Raw genomic sequence first — 22,245 nt, 5'->3', positions numbered from 1 at the left:
TACCGTTGCCCACCCCACCCATGGGGTCTCCTTACAGCAAGAGCAGTACAGTAGCTCCATAACCCGGAAGCAGTTGTCCAGCAAGGCTTTGGGCCGCACCAGCTTCAAGCTTAGGCCTGGGGTACTCAGAAGAGATAACACGGCTTCCACCTGAGGGCCGATCTCTACATCCTGGGAGGAAGGAAACCAGCAGGATGAGTAAAGAGAGGGGGACCCCACCACATGAGAACCGTGGAGGCTGTCTAGCCTGGAGACGGTCTCAACTCAATGAAATACAACTTCCAGGGACCAGAAGGCCATGAGGGTTCCTCACAGAGGCTTTTGCTTCTCTGTCATCAGAAAATAACGACAGAACACAGGCCAGCACAGGGAGGAAGCTGGGACCTCCTTGTTGCTCCAGCATGCATATTTGCCAGCTTCCAGTACAGAAAACTGTCCATCAGAAAGCAAAGCCCTCTGCTTAAGGAACAAGAGAAGAACCTCCTGAGGATCCCTGAGGCATGAGTCACACAGGCAGAGCTGAAGGTGTGAAAAGCTCCAAGCTCAGATAGCTTCTCCTCACAAAGCTTGTCAGAAGAGACAGCAAGGAGAGTGCTGTTGGCCCTGGAAGTCCAGGGCCACTGTAGAGCTATCATGGGAAAGGTAGGGCCTGAGTTTAAGGACAGCTTTCCCAAAGGTGGCTGTAGCCCAGACAAAACATTGGGCTAAACTCTGTGCCCCAGGCCTTCCAAAATAGCCTCAGTCCCACCTTTCAATACCTGTGAACGGGACCCTTTGGGAAATTGGGGCGATCTAATCTGTGTTCTCAAGTTTACGTCATTTTGTTTTTAGAGTGGATGCTAAATCTAATGGCTAATCAGTGTTTCCCCTCTCTGTGCTGGGAATAGAACCTAGGGCCCTATGCACACTAGACCAGCTCTTTGCATCCCCAGCCCTGGGATCTCTTTATAGAGAAAGGGCAGAAAGACAGAGGTACTGGACAATCACTCTACTATCAAACTGTACCCTGAACCCAGTGTATGACTTTCACTGGCTTTGCTTTGCGGGGGGGGAGTGTTTTTTCTTTTGTACATTGTTGTTTTGAGACAGGGTATTACTATGTAGTTCTGACTACCTGGAACTCACTATGTACACCAGGCTAGCCTCGAACTCACAGAGCTCCACCTGCCATTCCCGAGTGCTGGAATTAAACCTGCTCCCTTACACCTGGCCCTTGCTTTGGTTTTGAGACAAGGTCTGAATACGTGGTCTAGGCTGGCTCTAATCTTACAAAACTGCCACGCTCTCCCTGCCAAGTGTGGGAGTAGAGTCTGTTCAACTTTGTCCAATTCAACAGATAAAGTTAGAAAACTTTCTCTAAAAAAAAAAAAAAAAAGAAAGAAAACTTTCTCTAGGGGCAAGCAGCTAGAGAAATGGTGTATGACCCATGTTAGAAACTATACCAAAAAAAAAAGCAAGCACATAATAGGAAAAAAAGACAAATTGTAGGTTTTGGGGGTGGAAAGTAGAGGTGAGAAATGACTGCTTCCTGTATACAGTTTCCATGTGAGGTGACGGAAGAGTACCAGAAATGGATGGGGTGATAGATGCACAACCCTGTAAGTGTAATTAATGCCACCGAACCGTAAACTAAAAATAGTCAGAACAGCAGTCTTTACATTGCAAAGTGTGTTGCCTCTTAGCACAGCCTCCACGGTCTCCAACAAAGACTGGTTTTAGTTGCCTCTTCGTGAAATTACATTTTTTCTTATTTATGTGTATGAGTGTGCATCTGTGTGTGTGTGTGTGTGTGTGTGTGTGTGTGTGCCTATGGAAGACACTAGAAGGTGCTGGATTGCTTGGAGCCTGAGCTGTGAGTCAATAGACTTGGATGCTAGGATCCTCTCTGAGAGCAGCAAGTGCTTTTGACCACTGAGCCATCTCCCCAGGCCCAGTTTCTTATGGAAACAATGAAAGCTGAATAGAAAACAAAATAATGCAGAACCCAGAATCCAGACATCTTCTGGTGGATGAGGAGATAGAATGTCATCAAACCCACAGTTTATGAGCAGAACGACTTGCTCAAGGTTATACAACTGGGAACAGAGCTAGTGTCCGGGTCCTAAGACCCAGCATCTTACATCACACTACCGTGAGCAAAGAAGGCAAGTGAAATCCATCTTCAAAGCTGGGACACAGACTCTTAACAGGGTTAGGAAGGAAGGAGGATTAAAGGCTGCAGAGCTGGGCACAGCTCAGTGGTAGAGGGAGTGAGTACCTAGTACCCTGGTTCAACTTCCAGCAGCGGGAGGGAAAGGGGCCACCCAGCTACATCTGAATAATAAAACCATCTCTATGTTCAGTGCTTCCATACTGAGAGCTCAGGACCAGGTCAGGACTGGGGCCCTCACCCTCTCTCCCCAGCTTCACTCCCTGAGCCTCCTGGAGTCTGTTCTATGGGTAAAACAAAAGAAAGGTCTCTACCTCAAGCCAGAGTCGGTTAGCAAAGGGCACCCATATTGCCCATGAACATAAAAGGGCAGCTTCCTATAATCTTGGCAGGAGTTGGAAGAGCCATCCCGGAGTGGTTCTAGATGCTATGACAAAGTCACCTGTCCCTGAGCTCACAGTTGGTGTCAGATGGCCTGGGCCTGGACTAAGGAGGCCAGGCAGCTGGCTAAGCAGGGTGGCACAAGTGTGTCCCAGTAGACACACACCAAGGGCCCAAGGCAGATGGGACATGCGGCTGAGCCCGTCAATCCACAACTCAGGAGCTGGCTATCAAATGGTTTGGGGTTTGTTTTCAAGACACGATCTCACCATGTAACCCAGACTGGCCTCAAATTTAACTTCGTTCTTCAGCCTCCAGACTCCTGGGTTGAGGTCAGGCCACACCATCTGTTTTCCCTTCTATTTTTTTCTAAACTAAGTCATAGCCATTAGAGTTCACCCTTGATGTTCCATGGGTTTTGATAAAAACCTAATGTCATGGGTCGATCTGTGATTACCACATTACACAGAAGAGTTTCCAAACGGAAAATCCCGTCACTCGCCTCTTTTTCTTTCCCCCTTTCTGGAGGAGCCTCGTTTTTCAGATGCAGAAGCAATGTCAGGGGATTCTCCAGGTTGCCCCAGACCCAGGGCATGAGAGGCAAAGCCTGTTCTACATAGCAAATTCCAGGCCAGGCAGGGCTTCGCAGTGAGACTCTGTCTCTAAACAAACGAACAAATAAATGCTGTCTCACAGCTATGACGTGCCCCGTGCATCCATGAACTCACTCTGGTTTCCTGTACAAAGTCAAGCCAGCATTGTTGGTGAACAGTTCAGTGAGCAGCACTAATTGGCCTCGACAGGTTATAAAATAAAAATGATGAGCCTGGGCAGTGGTGGCACATGCCTTTAATCCCAGCACTCAGGAGGCAGAGGCAGACGGATCTCTGTGAGTTCAAGGCCAGCCTGGTCTACAAGAGCTAGTTCCAGGACAGACTCCAAAGCTACAGAGAAACTCTGTCTCAAAAACAAAAACAAAAACAAAAAAAAAAAAACAAACAAACAAACAAAAAAAACAAAAAAACAAAAGTCCTAAGGTCCTCCTGTCCCCCACCCCAGCTCGTTTGCTCTGATACATCATGGTAATCATGGCATCTCCTCCCTCCTTGGTCACTTTTCCTGCACGCCATTCTCGTGTCCCCCACATCCTCAGCACACGCCAGAACTTTCCCTCTGCAGACCCACATGCATGCCCACAGCTCACCATGAGGCTCCGCTGAACATTCTCCAGCAAGGTCTGAACCTCCTGCAGATAATCCCAGGATGGGTGGCCCTGAAGCAGCACGTCCAGCACAGACTCGGTGGCATTGAGACTCACCAGGACCCACAGGTACCGCAGCTCCCGCTCGCTCACACGGGCTTTCTGCTGCAGGGATGAAGAGATGGCGGAAATGCAAGCCAGGCCTTTGGGCCGCGACCCCACCCCAAGGACTTGTCCCTGCCTGGGAGCAGCCACAGTCACCCACTGTGGCCAGCAGACAAGCTTGGGCCTAGGTCAGCCACAAGCTGCCTGGAGTGGCCAGGGCAAGGCCCCTGGTCAGTAGGACAACCTGCCGAGGCCCCACATGCTTCTGAGGGCATCGCGGAAGGCAGAAACTCCCCATCCCAGGAGGGATCCTCACCAGCCTCGTGATGTTGGCGACTCTGAGTACCCCCTCATAAGGCACAGGGATCCTGTAGTTGATGGGGAAATAATGTTTCTGGGGAGGAACAAAGCGTGAGGTCAGAAGCAGAAACAGCTTAGACAAGACCCCCAGAGAGGGACCCAGCCTAACAGTGTGATTGATGGCAGACAGGTCCTCTAAGGAGAAGACAGCCTCCCCCCCTGCCCCCAAGACAAAGGGAAGATGAAGTCAGTTACACAGTTCTATAAGGGCTGAAGTTTCAGGCCCAGGGTATGGACCAAGGGTTTACAGCATAATGAGACCCTGTATCAAAAAAAAGCAAAACAAGGGCCAGGGATGGTAGTGTGCTTGCCCAGCATAGACAAAGCCTGGGTTTGCATAAGGCCGCATCACAGCATCACATCATTGGCACCATCTGTGATCCTGGCCCTCAGAAAGCAGAAGCAGGAGTGTTAGAAATTCAAGACCATGGTGTTGAAGGAGACCGCTCTTTTGTGTCCTGGCTGCCCAGTCCCAAATATATGTAGTAAGTTAGGTCTTAAGGAGGGAGGGAGGAAGGGAGAGAGAGAGAGAGAGAGAGAGAGAGAGAGAGAAGCAAATAAAAATCTAGCCATGTAGAAACACTACAACACCATGTAGGCATCTCCAGTCTCCAAAAGGAACCATTTTCTGACTTGAAGGTCTTTGTCCCAAGTGAGTCCCTGGAGGCCTTCTCTGAGTTATAGACTGAAAGCCACATGGAAGTAAGTTAAAGGTCAGTGAAGAAGAGGGAGCTGGTGGAAGGTGATCCACTTATACACTTGGTTATGTGCTAGACCAAGGTGGACAATGTCACTATAACATTGGGGCTGACATATCTGGGGTGGGAAGTGAGCACAGCTCCAGGTGAGCCTTGGGACTTGGGAACAGGGACCCGTTTGGCGCTCTTCCCGTTACCATGTACTGAAGCCGGTTCTTGTACTGCAGCTTGACCCGAAGGTAGCCCGTAAGGTCACACTCCTTATCTTGGGTCAGAGTCCACATCTCCAAATTCTCGTTCCCCAAAGTCATGCCAAGTAGGATCCCAAGACCTGTGGGCCACAGCCAAGGAGAACCTATGAGCACCAAGCACTGTGTGTGCACGCCCCCTGCTGTGCACAGCTGCATCAACTATCCTCCATTTTCAAGGGTGGCCAGTACTGATGGGAAACACTGGGGAGCAGAGCCCTGGAATAGCAAGCACATCCTACCCCTGGACAGCAGAGTCCTCAGGGAGACACCCGAAGTCTGGTCGCCAATCTCCCCTACTTCCTGTTTTGTGGGCACCCTCAGCCCCTTCCTTGGTGTGACAGGTTTCACAACTGTTGCTTGATTTTCCCTTCAGAGCTTTGGATACAAAGTCTAGTTCCAGATCTTAAAATGGCTTTTGGCGACCCAGAGACTTTCTTCTGTGAACTATAGGACCTTGGCATTCTTCTCTATTAGATGTACCAGAAGGTCTATAGCTCCTTCAGTCTGAAGGCTCTGGGATGCTAAGCAGACCACACACACCGGCTGTCCCAACAATGGCAAGTCTTTTGAAACAGTACCAGGAATTACCACTAGGTGTCACTGTAGCCTCAAAAACAACTCTCCAGATCTGTACACGTAAACAGGAAAAAAAAAATAAAGAGAACTTACAAAAAATATGAATAGGGGTCAAGTGAATGAGAGAAACATAGGAGAGCGACACCCAGAGGGCCAACCTCACTATTAAGAGAAATAAATTCAAATGAGAACAAGTGGATTCAGTCTGTAACCAGAGAAACAAATACACACAAAGCCAACCAGGGATTTCAAGGAAATGGAAAGGTTTTTATGAGATAATTTCATTTTAATAATCCTGATGCTGCCAAAAGAGCTCTCAGCCTGGAAATACACTTGGCACATTTAATAATAAAATGGAATTAAACTCTACAACCTTTGACCCAGTGACACTGACCCACTAAACTCGTAAACTAGAAAGAAAACAGGACAGATTTATGGACAAAGACTTATACAACATCGCTATTCCTTCTTAACATTTGTTTACTTGTCGGAGAGGCGACTCGCGGTGATGAAATACTTAAGATATGTTTAGCGACCCTCTTCAGGGAGCCCGCGCCAACAGTATTGGCAATGCATAGGACAGCTTTGGGTTTATTAATTGATTTCCTGTGTTTTCAAAAAAAAATAAATATGCCAAACTTCTGTGGGAGAGTATTACAGTCATCTTTACATTCCAGGACATTTTTTAATGTTCCCCAATCAGCATCTTTTTATTATTATTATTATTTTAAAACACAGTCTCTCACTATGCAGCCCTGGCTGGCCTAGAACTTTTTATGAAGACCAGACAGGCTTGAACTCACAGAGATCCACCAGCCTCTCCTTCTTGGGTGCTGGGATTAAAAGTATGTGTCACCATATCCAATTTACTATCTATCTATCTATTATTATTATTATTATTATTATTATTATTATTATTATTGTCAATAACCAATAATTATCTTTTGCCTTTTCTTTTCTTCCCTTTCCTTTTCGCCAAGACAGCCAGGCAGGCTGAGTCCCCTCCCCAGTCTGTCATCATTGTCATCACTAACCAGGTCTTCCCACTCCCTTTCCTGTCACCTTGAAGGTGTTTGTCTTTGTATCTCCACTGGCCTGGGCCATGCTCCCTCTTAGCTTCCCTCCCCTTCCTCCCAGCCCACCCTGCTTGTTCCCACTTGCTGGACCAAGCCCTAGGAGCACTGTTTACCATGATGCTTGGGTCTGCTCAGGCCCTGCACTCCATACGAGCCACAGCCCCTGCCCTCCCCACCTGCAGAACTCTGACAACCACTCTGTGTAACCGCCCTAGCTGTCCTGGAACTTGCTCTGTAGACCAGGCTGGCCTCGAACTCCCAGAGATCTGCCTGCCTCTGCCTCCCAAGTGCTGAGATTAAAGGCATGTGCCACCCCCACCAGGCTGACAACCACGTTCTTGCAAGGAGCCAAGTTTGCAAGAATCAGTCTTTGCCATTCACCTAACACAGTCTTGGGCTGAAGGAACAAATAAACACAACCAGTATTAGGCCGACAAGATGGCTCAGTGGGCAAAGGGGCTTGCCACCAAGCCTGACTACCTGAGTTCAATCCCAGGAACCACACGGTAGGAGAGAACTAACTCCTGTAAACTGTCCTTTGACTGCCACACAGGTGCCACGACACACAAACTTGTTTAATGGGTTGAAAAGCATTCCCCTCCCAAATTCTTATTCACCTCGAATCTCAGAATGACTTGATTTGGAAACAGGTTCTTTGTGGGTGTAATTAAAACAAAGGCTGTTGATGTGAGATCATCCTGGGCCTGGGGAAAGTCTAGATCTAATGACTGGCATTCTAGGAGGAAGATGGTGCAGAGGGAAAGGCCTTGCAGATGGGGGTGAGGTGCAAGCTTGCAATGCTGCCACCTGCCAAGGGACACAGGCAGTCACAAGAAATCTGGAAGAGGCAGGAGGACCCTCCCCTAGAGCCTTCAGAAGCTATGGTGGTCAGTGACCCCAGCTTCAGACCTCCAGTCCCCAGAACTAGGAGGAAATACCTTGATGGAGCTGAGTCACAATCATGGTGATACATTAAGGTAGCCTACATCCCCCAAGATCCTCAGCCCCCTGCAATGTGGGGCCCCTGCCCTGCCAACCTCTCCCCACAGTCAGTCCTTGCCAAGTCCTGAGAGATGCCATCTGAAGCTCCCCTCCTGCGTACGTTTGTTTCCAGCCTCACTTCCCCTCAGGTAGGACTAGAGAGATGGCTCAACAGATAAAGACACTTGCCATCAAGCCCGAGGGCCTGAGTTCAATTCCCAGGACCCACACTTCCTCTGGCTTACGTATGCATACCATGGTGTATACACACATACACACACACACACCTACACACACCCCAACACAATAAGTAAATAAATCTAATCACGTGGAACCGGAGAGGTAGCTCGGTGGTTCGGAGTGCTTCCTGCCCTTCTAGAGGACCCGAGTTCAGTTCCCAGCACCATGTCAGGTGGCGGTAACTCCAGCTCCAGGGAGATCTAATACCTCTGACCTCCAAGGGCCACTAGCACACATGTGTACACACCCACACATTGACACATAATTAAAAATACTGAAACTGAACCTTTAAGTGTGATCGCTTCAACTCAAGAACTGACCCTCAGATGCCTAATCCCTCAGTCCTCTGCCTGGTATTTAAGGCCTCGGGAGCCTGCACACGACCTGCCTGCCCCTTCCAGCTGAATCCCACTCAGCCCCACCACACACACCCGTCCCTGCTTGGAGAGCTATCACTGTGTCTACCACCTAACCTTTGTGTCCTCAAAAAGACCTTCACCCATGCTACCACCCATGTTTCATTAAGAGGTGGAAGCTTCCAGAACACTGGGTCTGTCTGGGAACTTCACCCATTCCGAATGTCCCCGTCCTTTGTAGTGTCCCTGCACCAGCCACAGACTGTGCCCAGCTCTTCTCTGGAGACTTGTGGTTTCAGCCCCTGCCCGCATTTATTTGGCATAAATAAATTCAAGTGGCGGTGGGGATGGGAGGTGCAAAGCAGGCTAGGTCCTTGTCACGACTCTCCAAAGCCTGCTGCGGCTGCCGTTGAGTCTGTGAGGGGCTCAGCCTAGCTTCCCACCCAGCAGCTATAAACATCCCACTTTCCTGTTTTTATAAACATCCCCTTTCTATTTCTATCCTTGTTTCAACTTATTCTTCTTTTTATCAGTAAACATCACTGTCTTTCTGCTTTTTAATTTTGACCTGCCGTGGGGGGAGGGGTAGAGGGGGCTGGTGGCTTCCTTCCCCAGGCCTCTCCTGCCCCACGTGTTGTGCCTTCCCTACCCCCAACTAGCCACACCCAGGAGGATGGAAATCCTCTCTCTACAACCTCTGTCCCCACCCAGCACCCCAGAGCCAATGAAACTACAGAGGTGAGAAGCTGCCACCCACCCCAGTGCCTGCCCCATCCTGCATCCGTTGTGCCCACCTCAGCTTGTACATCTGAGCCTGAGGTCAGAGGCAGGCGGACCAGAGGGTGGCCGAGGATCTCTCATCCCTCCCGGAGGCTGCCTGCAACCCCCTGGAAAGCATCCCAACTTCTTACCAACAAGAGCTGCCCTGGTTGCTATGGTTACCTTAGAGCCACCCACCAAGGCCTTCCAGGACAGGATCCCCCCAGGTATAACTCCCCTCCCCCCAGTACTCACAGTATAACCAGGCGAGTCCCCAGGGCATGATGGTGCACTGGGTGCCCCCTGAGAGCAGAGGCACTGTCCCCAGCAGTGTGTCCAGTGGCCTGAGCTAGGACCTACATGGCCTCGGGTCAGCAAGGGTGGCCACCAAGTCGGGAAGGGCTGGCCCAGGTTGAGAGGGGGCAGGTACTCCTGGGGTAGCTACCGCCCTATCTGCTTGGCAGGGCGGAGGACAGCCAGGGGGCGGTGGCTGCCAGTCCCATTGCAGCTCGGGAGCTGGTGTGAGACTGTGGCTTTGGGGTCTCGGAAGGAAGAGGAGGAAGAGAAGGGAGTCCCCAGCAGGCCTCTTGGAATCTGGAGCTGGGTGGCGCTTTCTCTGGTTTCTCCGACTGCCGCCGCTGCTCGGTGTGAAGTCTAGCTCTGGAAAAAGAAGGAGGAGAGAGACTGATTATGTAAGAGCGAGGCTGCCACTCAGCCACCAGCCAGCAAAGGAAGACCCACCACGCACGCTGTCCCCGCGGCCAGTACTAAGACACCCATCCTGGTCTTCACACGCAAGAAATAACTCCAGGCACCTCGGCAGCTGCCTGGGGCCAAGGAGTGAGCGAGTCTACAAGTCGGGGCTGGCAGCCCTGAGCCAAGACTACAAGAACAGTGGAGTTACAATCCCGGAGGCTGCCTGGAGGAGGTGAGGCTCCGGGTCAATTCCAAGTGACACATGCTTCAGGAAAGGCTGAGGAGTGGAAGATGTCTCACCCTGCGTTCACTGCCATCTAGATCTTTTCTGTCACCCAACTGTGTCCCCTGTCAGATAAAAACCGATGGGCCAGTTCCATTTGAACTCCGGATAAATGAACACTTTTTCTGGCGAAATATTTGATGTGTAATACTGTAGGTACCGAATGTTGCATGGAGCATACTTACGCCAAGAAATAAATAAACATTGTAGCCAGCTGTGGGAACACAACAGGGAGGTCACAGCACTCTAGCGGCTGGGGCAGGAGGATGAAGAGGCCAGACCGGGCTACATAGCAAGACTCTGTTCTCTAAAAAGCAAACAAAAGACTGGGTGCGGTGGCGCACATCTTTAATCCCAGCAGAGGCAGAGGTAGGTGGATCTCTGTGTTCAAAGCCAGCCTGGTCTACAGAGAGAATTCCAGGACAGCCAGGGTTATGGCACAAACAGAGAAACCCTGTTTTGTTTTGTTTTGTTTTGTTTTGTTGTGTTTTTAAAAGTATGCAAGAGGAATTTCAGCCTGGCCTGCTGGTGATTAACCCTGAAAGTCAACACCCCCATAGAGCCCAACGCACTCCCCCACTTTTCCCAGTCCCAGCACATTGCGGGCCCTGGGCAGAGACGGCATGGAAACTGCATTTCTCACAGGGCGCTATTCCATCCCTTTGGGATTTTCTCTCCCTGTATCGGCTTAGGTCAGGAGAAATGCCCACCACTGTAGGACACAGGGAAGGGGAATGGGGGCGAACAGGTGTGATGGGGGAGACCCTCTCCATCGTTCCATCTGTGACATACCTACAGAATGTACCAAATTGTACCAAATTGCTGGCCCGAGGGCTGGGGTGCAGCTCAGTGGTGAGAGCTTGCTGAGTATTTGGGAGGCCCTGAGGTCAAGTCCCAGCAAAGAAGCCAAGAAGCTAGGAAGTAGGAAGACCAAGACCCAGACTGGGCTGCCCAAGGAATATTTGGCTAAGGCTAGCCTGGGCAATATAACAAGTTTCAGGTAAGCAATGGGCTATATAATAAGACCCCTTCTGAAACAAAACAGCACAGCAGACATGCTCGCCCTCCTCCTCAGAGCCTCTGAAGCAGGCAGGGCCACATCCACAAAGTGCATTGCTCAGATCTACCCTGGGTTAAGACTCTGGACCTCAGCCCTCCCTTCTTCTGATACTCTCCCTACTCCTCCTCCTCCCCCCATCCCACCCCAGTGACCTTCCTATTACAGGGCCACCTACACTAGCTATGCCCCACCCCAGTCTCATATTAGCTCTCGAAGGCCTCACACGTGGTGGCTGTGCAGTCCAGGATGACTTTGAACTCCTGATCTGGTCCCTACCTCCTGAGAGCTGGACTTACAGGCATCACCACACTCCATTTATACAGGGATGAGCTCAAGCCCAGGGCTTCATGCATGCTAGGCAAGCCCTCTACTAACCGAGGTACATTCCCAGCCCCAGCTGTATCTTTTCATTGTTACTTGCATGTTATGGAAGTCTTATACACACACATATGTGTGTAGTTTTTTAATGTATAACTAAGAATTTTGACAAATTCATAGAGCTATGTAACCACCACAATAACCCTTTTTGTTTTTTGTTTTGTTTCCAAGATGGGGTTTCTCTGTGTAACAGCCCTAGTTGTCCTGGAGCTAGCTCTATAGACCAGGCTGACCTCAAACTCAGAGATCCGCCTGCCTCTGACTCCCAAGTGCTGGGATTAAAAGAGTGTACCACCAATGCCTGGCTATCTTTATTCCGTTTTTTTTTTTTTTGTTTTGTTTTTTTTGGTTTTTTTTTTTTTTGGTTTTTCGAGACAGGGTTTCTCTGTGGCTTTGGAGCCTGTCCTGGAACTAGCTCTTGTAGACCAGGCTGGTCTCGAACTCACAGAGATCTGCCTGCCTCTGCCTCCCGAGTGCTGGGATTAAAGGCGTGCGCCACCACCGTCCGGCTCGTTTTGTTTGTTTTTGAGACAAGGTTTTTCCGTGTAACAGTCCTGGCTGTCCTGGAACTCGATCTGTAGACCAGGCTGGCCTCAAACTCACAGAAATCCACCTGCTTCTGCCTCCCAAGTGTTGGGATTAAAGGCGTATGCCACCACCGCCCGGCAATAATCCATTTATAAAACACTTCCTTAGCCGGGCGGTGGTGGCGCACGCCTTTAATCCCAGCACTTGGGAGGCAGAGGCAGGCGGATTTCTGTGAGTTCGAGGCCAGCCTGGTCTACAAGAGCTAGTTCCAGGACAGGCTCTAAAAAAGCTGCAGAGAAACCCTGTCTCGAAAAAACAAAAAACAAAACAAAATAAAAAAAAAACAAAAAAACAAAACACTTCCTTCACCCAAATCCCCCGGCCTCTGTTGTTCTGTAGTGAGCGCCTCTTCCCACAACAGCACTAACACCTCCCATCTGTTTCCAGTCCAGCACTTCCCCCCCAGAATGTCACATAAATGCCGTCTTGAGGTATAGATTTTGTGTGTTGCTTCTTCCACTTGACATGATGAATCTGGGGTGTTGTCATGTTGATGTGGCGTGTTAATAGTTTCCTCTTGTTTAAACAAATCATAGTATGTCTACCTCCAATAAAGAAGCATTTGAATCGATCCAGTCTCTGATGATAATGAAAAGCACCAAAATCCTCAGTGGACAGGTTTTGGTGTGGATGGAAGCATCTTGAGTCCTGTGACTGAGTAATGTCACGCTGTCCTTTAGGCCATCAGGGATCTTCATGCCAGTCGCAGAGCGACCCTGGGCTGCCCACCACTCCTTATCTTGAACTCTCCCCTGCACAGGATTTGGCGGGGCGGGGGCATGTCCTGCAGTCTAGACTTCCGCACACAGGCACACACAACAAAGAGGTTCTTCACTGCCGCACACCGCGCCCCCGTGTCTGCATTTGGTGCGCTGGCACCCAGTTCGCGAGATTCAGACAAGGGGCAGGAGGTTAAAATACACAAACACAGACAGACAGAAAGACAGCGACATGGGTCATCCTTGAATTCCCCAAGAATGCCCCCTTTATTGTGTTCAGGGGCAGATTATATAGAGATAGCCACGCCCCAGCCAAACCCACCAGAAACCACTCTCCTGCAATCAGGAACTCCTGAAGGTCTCGTGCTCAGAGCAGCTGTAGGCACTCAGATCAGGGGATTACAAGAAATTCAGGATCTGGGGTCTCACTGCTCCCAACACTTCACCTTGTCCAAACTGAAGAAATTCTGTTGCACTCAGTGTGTGTGTGTATGTAGTGGACACACACGTGTATGCAGATGCATGACCATTTACATGCACAGAAGTCAGAGGGTTTCAGGTGTCCTGCTCAATCACGCTCCACCGTATTTCTTTGAGACAGGGTCTCTCACTGAACCTGAAGCTAGGCTGGCAGCAGGACACCCCGACTACACCCACCCCGTCTACCTCCTTCACAGCACTGGGGTTTTAGGTACATGCATAGCTAAGCCTGTTTGTTTATTTATTTATTTATGCTTGGGTACCAGGAATTAAAATTCATGTCCTCTTTCCTGCTGAACCACTTCCTCAGCCCCTGTTGCCACTTCTTCATTCAGAAAGGACAGCATTGAACCCCACCATGCATCTCAGTTTGTGTGTTCCCAATGGAGAAGCCCAGTGGGAAACGGAGGCAGGGCCAACCTCAGGTCACACATGTGTCAAGTCTGTAGCCCCAGTATGAGCCCCATTGGAACAGGAAAGCAGGAGAAAAACTCCAAGGAAGTTGCCAATAGAATGGTGTCTGACGACAGACTTTGGATCTGGAGTCTGGGCACAGGGGACATGAGACGACTGGCTGTGGAGGTTTAAATGAGATGCCCCCCATAGTCTCAGACATTTGGCTATCTGGTCCCAGTTGGTAGTGTTGTCTGGGGAGGTTAAGGAGTGGCTTTGTTGGAGGAAGGGTGTCACTGGAGGCCAGGTTTAAGAGTTTAAAGATTCACCATTTGGAGTTCAGGGCTCAAGATGTGAGCTTTCAGCTTGCTATTCCAGCCACCCCACCTGCCACCTCCACTCCACCATCATGGACTCTTAACTCTCTGGAATCATAAGTTCAAATAAATGCTTCCTTCTGTAAGTTGTCTTGGCCGTGGTGTTTATCGTAGCAACAGAAAGTGCGGCAGCAGAAGAAGGTCCTGTTTAGAGCCCTCAGCCTTGCCCTGCCTGGCAATGAGACCTGCCATCTTTCGGTCCTCAAGACTGACAGTGACTTCCTCAGATCCCGGGAGGGCAGAGCCTGCCTGGATTTCTGTCTCTACCTCTCTGTCCCAGTCTCAGGGTAAGGATGGAGGGATGGAGGTGGATGAAGGGTTTACGCCTTTCCCAGTCTGCCCCACCCCACCCATGGGGCCCATAGCATTATTGGGAAACTCGTGGAGGGAAAGGACAAATAAAAGGGGGGGGGAGCCGGGCGGTGGTGGCGCACGCCTTTAATCCCAGCACTCGGGAGGCAGAGGCAGGCGGATCTCTGTGAGTTCAAGACCAGCCTGGTCTACAAGAGCTAGCTCCAGGACAGGCTCTAAAGCTGCAGAGAAACCCTGTCTCGAAAAACAAAAAAAAAAAAAAAAAAAAACAAAAAAAAAACAAAAGGGGGGGGGGGTGGAGTGGTCAGCATAGTTCCACGATGAAGAGCAGCTTCAAAGTCACAGAAATATCAGTCTCACTAAGTCATGACTCCAGGGTTCTGGGGCAGGGGCAGGGTCAGAGAGAGGGCAGGTGTGGGGGGAGGGAAGGGATTGAATGAGCTAAATCCTCCACAGAGGGAAGCAAGGGCTTGATTGCATGATTTGGGAGGGATTAGACACAGCTGGGCGTATTTGGTTTTGTGGTACTGGAGTTTGAGCGTAGGGCTGATAGCATGCTAGAGGTAATTGAGGTAGTTCTTGCCTTTTCCAATGAGCTACACCCCAGCCCTTGAGAGCTGTTTTTTGCTTTTATTTTTACTTTGAGACAAGGTCTCATGGCGTGGTCCTGGAACTCATCTATAGAGAACAAGGAAACAGTCAGGACCTATGCACGAAGCCCTGAGAGTTCCCAGGAAGCCTCTAGCGGCTCTGCCACAATCACCACTCAATAGAGGCTGAAAGAGTTTGTGTTTCATGATCTGTAGGCAAGGATGAGGCCATCCAGGTTGATCATGAATGGGCCTGGTTGATGCATACGGAATTCGGCTACTCTTTCCTGGGCTTGGCTGATCCAAGCTAATCTCCATTGATCTTCCCTGGACTCAGGTGTGGTACACTGAGCTCTGCTGACCCTGCCTTTGGCTGAGTTCTCTGACCCAAACTGGGCTCAGCTGGCCCAGGTTGGACTCTGCTGGTTCAAGCTGGATTCAGTTGAGCCCATCTGAGTTTGGCTGGTGCAGTGTAGCCCAGGGTAGCCCCACTCATGCTGGTGAGTTTGCCGAGTGTTGACTGATCTAGATGGACTTCACTGGGATCACATCCATCAGGGATAGCCTAGGCTAATTCTCACAACAGAAGCCCAAGAAGGGAGGCAAGTGAGTCAAGCCCTCCCTAAAGTCCTACGCTCAGAACAATGACACCAACCACTTCCGTCACTCGGGACAGACAGACTCCACTTTCTGATGAAAGGAGCAGAGCTGCATTGTAAGGCCCTGGATGGGTGTGGGTAAACAATTGGGGCCATGTTTGCAAACCATCTATTACACCTACCTGGAACATTCTTCTCCCCCAAAGAGGCCAGACATGACGTAAAAGTATTAGGGGACAGAATATTGGGTCACCTGCCCAGCCTGGCCACTTTTCTTTAAACAGGACAAGCCCCAGAAGACTTCAGAGGCATTCCTTACAAGCCCACATCCTAGAGTTGAGACGGGAGACCTAGATGGGGAAGGAGCTGGTCCAAGGCCATATCCAGGCCTCCCAACTCATTTTCTTCCTGGGAATCAAGCCATGGTCCCTTAAGAATGTAGGAGGCTCAGGCAGTGAGCTCAGGGCTCAGGGTTGGATCAGAAGATGCTCTGAATGGGGAGGAGGTGGAAGGAAATGGGATTGAGCCTAAAAAATGATAAAGGGGACAGCTGGGTGTGGTGACACACTTGGGTGGTAACCTGTAGGAGGATCAAGAGTTCAAGGTCATCCTTGGCTACAAAGTGAATTTAAAGCTAGCTAACTGAAGAGTTAGAGTTTCATCACCCTCTTCTGACCTGAGGGCACTTGCACTCACATGGCAGACAAACACACACCGTACACATAAATAAAAATAAAACAATTAATTTTTTAAAAGAAGATACAGAATATTTCTTTCACTCCCGAAAGTTCCCTTGTGCCACCCCTTTGCAGCCAGTCCTCTTCCCAGCCTCCCACTGATCTGGCTTCTATCTTTAGAGTCAGACTCTTTCCAAAATTTTCTTTTCTTTTCTTTTCTTTTCTTTTCTTTTCTTTTCTTTTCTTTCTTTCTTTCTTTCTTTCTTTCTTTCTTTCTTTCTTTTTCTTTCCCTTTGGTTTTTCGAGACAGGGTTTCTCTATGGAGCTTTGGAGCTTTGGAGTTTGTCCTGGAACTCACTCTGTAAATGTATACCAGGCTGGCCTCGAACTCACAGAGATCTACCTGCATCTGTCTCCGGAATGCTGGGATTAAAGGCGTGCACCACCATTACCTGTCTCAGAATTTTCTATAGTGGAATCATATAATCCATTATCATCATTATCCTGCTCTCTTTCACTTGGCAAGCACTTGGAGGATTCACCATGCTGGTGAGGGTGGTGCTGGTGTGTTCCTTCCGTGTCTGAGCCGTCGCTATTGTGCTACAATCCACCCCTCCACTTGTCACTGATGGATGCTGGACTTGCTTCCAGGGTTTTGCAGCTCAAAGCTGCAATTCACAATGTACATAGATTATTATAGTCTGGACATGGTTTTAGTTTGTCCCCCAAGGGACAAACTTGAAAGCTTGGCTCTTTGTGCATCCGCAGCTCTCAATGCTGGGAGACAGTAAAGTCTCTAAGACGTGGAGCCTAACCAGGTATGGTAGCAGGCACCTGCAATCACAACACTCAGGGAGCTGAGGCAAAATTGCAGGAGTCTGAGGCCACCCTGGGCTACATAGAGAAGTGGAAACCAGCCTGGATTAGTCTCAAAGAGAAGGAGGAGTGAGGGTGGGAACCACCGCCTTGGAGAGGAACTTCTGTCATTCTCAAAAGATTCCAGTTCGCTTCTGGGAGAAAGGGTTGTCATTAAGGAGCAAGGCCAGCCCCTCCCCCTTTCTGGTAGCCTGTCCTGCCTCTTGATCCCTCCCTCCCTCAGAAAGGCTCTCACCAGAACTCTGCCATTGCTGATGCTGTACCCTCGAGCCTCAAAAGCTATGCACTAAATAAAGCAGTTTGTCTTTTTCTTCCTTTTTTTCTTTCCTCCCCACTCCCCTTTCCCCACTTCCTGTTTGTTTTTGGTCAGCTGGATTGTTTGTTTGTGTTAAACGGAGTCTTGCTAGCTAACCCAGGTTGGCCTCAGACTCATGATCCTCCCTCCTCAGCCTCCCTGATGCTAGGTTCCAGGCATGCAGCACTCCTCACGACGGTATGTTTCCTTTGTATGTTATCCAGCCTCGAGCACTTTCTATGCTGATGAAAACGGACTAGGACAAGGCCTTTCATGAGCATGTTTTTCTCTCTCCTGAGAGTAGCATAGAATCATATGATCAGCGGAGCCTGAACAATAAGAAACAGCCAAGCTATTTTCCAAAGGGGCGATATGTTATTCTCTTTGATGTTCAAGTTTTCTATCATTAAGCTAATGAGAACTCCTTCTAGTAGGTTCCTGCCCTGGTGGGTGAGTCCAGAAGCCATCAGAGTTTCCTTACTCGCTGCCATTACAAGGGCCTTCCAGGCTCTCCTGTACAATTCCCGCCGCAGACGCAGACTTGAAATCAGCTCTTTCCCCAAGGATCCTTTCTAATGATTAATGGTTTTTAGACCCCTCAACCTGGGCACTGGATACCGCTATTTTACTACAGGGCTATCAGTGTTATAGGTCTGATTCAGTAGGAAACATATGATCTTAAATGTTTTCTAAAAAGTCATTTGGGGCTGGGAATGTGGGTTGGTTGATAGAGTCCCCAACTACCATGCCAGAGGCCATGGGTTCGATCCCCAGCACTGCATAAACTGGTGCTTGCTTATAATCCCAGCACTTGGGAAGTGGAGGCAGGAGGATCAGGAGTTCAGGGTCATCCTGGGCTACAGAGTTTCAGGCCAGTCAAGGTTACATTAAACGGTGACTCAAAAAATAATTCACCTAGCGATGGAGAGATGGCCCCGTGGTTAAGAGCACTTGCTGTTCTTGCAGAGGGCCCAGGTTCAGTTCCCAGCACCTACACGGTGGCTCACAGCCATCCTCAACTCCAGGTCCAGGGGACCCGGAGCTCTACTCTAGCCTCTTTGGGCACTGGGCAAACAGGCAGTACATACACAGAAATAAATAAATACTCATACACAGAAAAAATAAATACTCATATGCATAGAAATAAATAAATACTCATATGCATAGAAATACATTTTTAAAAAGTTAAAGCTAGGCATGGGGTACAGATTCACAGAGGGCACGAGGTCACAAGGGGCAATCAGGAATGTCTCCTCAACGGAGGAAACATGTAGCCGTTTTCCACGAATGGTTGTATTAGCCCAATGGTCTATGCTACCTGTAGGGCCAGGCCACACCTGAATCCCCTTGAATCGCCCTGACTATTATGTTTGTTTATCTTAGACTTTTTCTTCCTAGACCTTATTCTGAGCATTGTTTCTGAGTCAACAAAACCCATTCTTATGGGAAATGTCACCATACTTTATAACAGCCTAGGTGCTGCCTGTAGGGCCGTGTGACTCCTGGGTCCCCAGACTCTTAGTTTATCTCAGTCATTCTCCCTAGACCCTTATCTTAAGCATTGTTTCTCAGTCAACATAGCCCATCTTAACAGAAGCGGTCACATGTACTTTGAAAAGAGTTTCAATGTAATCATGTTTAAACTTTGTTGTACATGCAGACTGAGTGAATTATCATCAGAAACTTTCTTCAAAATAGTGCTGTGCTTATATATACCTAAATAAGCTGCCTGGTGTCAGACCCTAAAAGTTGAATCCACACCAGCTATTGAGTAGTGCTGAATCAGATTTCCTTCTTGCCAGCCCTGGTGTTTGAGGCTGCCTTCCCCCGAAACACACACACATAGCAAGTGTGCCTGTACTCCTAATGCTAGGGAAGAGAAGACAGAAGGGACCTGAGGCTTGCTGGTCAGGTAGTCTAGCTAAACTAGGAGCTTCAGAGTCAGTGAGAGATCCTTTCTAAGATGGGGCACAATTGAGGACAGCACGTGGCTTTGACCTCTGGATCCCACAAGCATGTGCACATACACACACACACACACACACACACACACCACACATACACCACACACACACATACCACACACACACATACATACATACACCACATACACACACACACATACCACACACACACATACATACAAGTTTATTGCTCACAGCACTATAGGAAACTCTCTGAACTTCTTATGTTCTGAATGCTGCTTGATTCTTGGTGGGTTCCAATAGTGAGGCACTATCTCAAAAAACAAATCTAAACCAGGCGGTGGTGGCACACGCCTTTAATCCCAGCACTAAGGAGGCAGAGGCAGGCGGATCTCTGGGAGTTAGAGACCATCTTTGTTCTGCAGAGGAAGATCCAGGACAGCCAGAGCTACCCAGAGAAACCCTGTCTCAAAAAAACAAAACCAAAACAAACAAAACAAAAAGAAAAAAGAAAAGAAGACTCTAATCCATCATACATACTCCATGTTCTGCTGCCTAAAGAGCACAGTGCGGTTTCTCTGCCCTTCTGCAGTTTTAATTTACTACTACTCTGTGTGTGTGTGTGTACACATATGCATGCCAACAGTAGGAGTAGAGATTCAAAGGAAAGCTTTATGAGATCAGTTCTCCCCTTCCACCTTTAGATGGGTTCCAGGGATCAAGCTCAGTCTCTAAGATTGAACGGCAAGGACTTTAGCTACTAAGTCATCTTCTGGGCTCTGTTCTCCACTTCTCCCTGCCCAAGTCCAGAGCTAACTACAGTTCTGGCCTTTGCTGTGGCTTCCGATGGAAGCCTGCACTATCTGTGCTCTCGGCTGACATTCTGCTCAATCAGTAAGAGTTGCTGGGTGTCCCCTTCTAACTCGTCTTGTTTTCCCATGAGTTCTTTCCCATGAGGCAAGCCGAGGCAGCAGCAGATCATAGCTTTGCCAACATGTCTGATATGAATGAAATACTGTTCTTTCAACCTACATCTGGCCTTCCTCTGAAATCAGATAGGATTCAGGCCCATGAGGTTGGTTTCCAAGCAGCTGCTTCTCAAGCTTGATTGGGCTCTGACTTTATTTAGAAAATTCACAGATACTGAAGTGATTTTTTTTTTTAAGACAAAGTCTCACTGTGTAGCCCTTGCTGGCCTGGAACTCTCTCTTATGAATCAGACTGACGTTGAAATCACAGAGATCTGCCTGCCTTTGTCTCCCAAGTGTTGGATATCAGTGGTACATGCTACCATGCCCCACTTAATTTTTTTATTACATTCTTGTGCATGTGTGGGGGTGGGTGGGTGGATGGGGAGTGTGTGCACGCCACAGTACATGTGTGGAGGTCAAAAGACAACTTTTGGAAGTCAAATCTCTTCTTCCATTGATGGGTCCTGGGGTTGAACTGAGGTCTTCAGGCTTGGTGGCAAGCACCTTTACCTGCTTAGCCATTTCACCGGCCCCTGCAGTGATTCTCATCAGGAGAACCCCTGGATCTAGGATCCAAAAGGAGTTACAGAGGAGATAAAATACACTCGTTAGCCTATCAGTCCCCAATCCCCCTCTGGTTGGAGATATTGTTGGTGCCCACGACTGAAGGTATGGGTGTGACCGAAGCCAGTGGGCAGAAGTGAAGGATGTACTAATAGTCTAGAAACACAGGACAATTCTAGCCCCAGATGTCAGCATCACTAACACTGAGATACCAGCTACATCCTAGAAAGGGAAGGGTGAAAAATACCCAGAAAGGGAATTCAGTGCGTTTGTGTTGCTTGTTTTGGCTGGTGTTTTTTTTTTTAACTTTTTGTTTTATTTATTATGTGTGTGTCTCTTGCTGTGATGTGTGTTTAAGTGTGAACATGTGTAGGCATGTGGAGAAGTCAGGGGACAACTTTCAGAAGTTGGTTCTTTCTTTCTGCTGTGGATCCTGGGAATGGAAGTCAGGCGCCAGGCTTGCACAGAGAGCATGTTTACCGACTGAGCTGTCTTGACAGATGGCTTGAGGGTTTTTGAGACAGGATTTCACTATGTAGCCCAGACTGGCCTAGAACTTGTTATCCTCCTGCCTCAGCCTCCAAATGTTGGGATTACAGGTATGCACCATCCTACCCAGATAAATTCAATATTTTTTAACCACAAGATCCAGAAACCATAGACAACTCTCTAAACTTGTCATGGCACATAACCCATGTTTAGATATAATTGCCTAAGTAATCACATGATATTGAGCATCAAGGTGACACCAGACATGAGCACTAAATGAAATTACCAAAGGTCTGTCTCAGAGGGCCCCAGATCCCAGGGGAGGTCCTGGGAAGTCTGCACTGGATATGGCCCTTGCAGTCAGCACTCAGGAAGCACCTTCTGTTTGCCTGGGACCAGTGAGCTGCCATGCAGGAAGACACATGCAGGCAAATGGGAAGCAGAATGATAATCGAATCATGGGAAATTGTACACCAAGAAAATATAGGAAAGTGGGGACAGGGAAGCAGGAAAGTTTCCTCAGGGATGGCAAAGTCACCGGTTCTTAGAACCACCATCTCCACCGAGCTCTGCCTGTCTGGGATCACACCTTTAATCCCAGCACTCGGGAGGCAGAACCAGGGAGATCTCTGAGTTCAAGGCTAGCCTGGTCTACATCCAGAGTTCTAGGCAGACAGGGCTACACAGTGAGGCCTTTCCTTCAATACAAACAAACAACAACAGAAGAAGAGCCCACCACAAAAACAAAAAACACAGAACACCCCCCCCCCCCCCCCAAAAAAAAACCCCAAGGGACTAGAGCTATGGCTCAAGTGATAGAGTGCCCGCCATGCAAGCATG

The 22,245-nt window shown here is 48.9% G+C and overlaps 1 protein-coding gene across 2 annotated transcripts in view; it reads right to left on the bottom strand.

Moving 5' to 3' along the window:
- Positions 1 to 22,245, bottom strand: part of Il34 (interleukin 34) — a 58,284-nt gene that overhangs the window by 1,335 nt on the left and 34,704 nt on the right. Inside the window, exons 2-6 of one of the 2 annotated variants that reach the window (XM_038312878.1) lie at positions 9,389 to 9,793; positions 5,092 to 5,225; positions 4,153 to 4,230; positions 3,735 to 3,896; positions 36 to 171 (exon numbers count right to left, since the gene is read on the bottom strand). In XM_038312878.1, the coding sequence (XP_038168806.1) occupies positions 36 to 171; positions 3,735 to 3,896; positions 4,153 to 4,230; positions 5,092 to 5,225; positions 9,389 to 9,416 (538 nt within the window). In that variant the 5' untranslated portion in view covers positions 9,417 to 9,793. The remainder of the gene's footprint in view (positions 1 to 35; positions 172 to 3,734; positions 3,897 to 4,152; positions 4,231 to 5,091; positions 5,226 to 9,388; positions 9,794 to 22,245) is intronic. The other variant, XM_038312879.1, reaches the window with a different exon arrangement.

Source organism: Arvicola amphibius, chromosome 15, assembly GCF_903992535.2.
Source record: "Arvicola amphibius chromosome 15, mArvAmp1.2, whole genome shotgun sequence".
Classification (NCBI taxonomy): domain Eukaryota; kingdom Metazoa; phylum Chordata; class Mammalia; order Rodentia; family Cricetidae; genus Arvicola; species Arvicola amphibius.
This window is presented reverse-complemented; position numbering and strand designations above follow the sequence as displayed.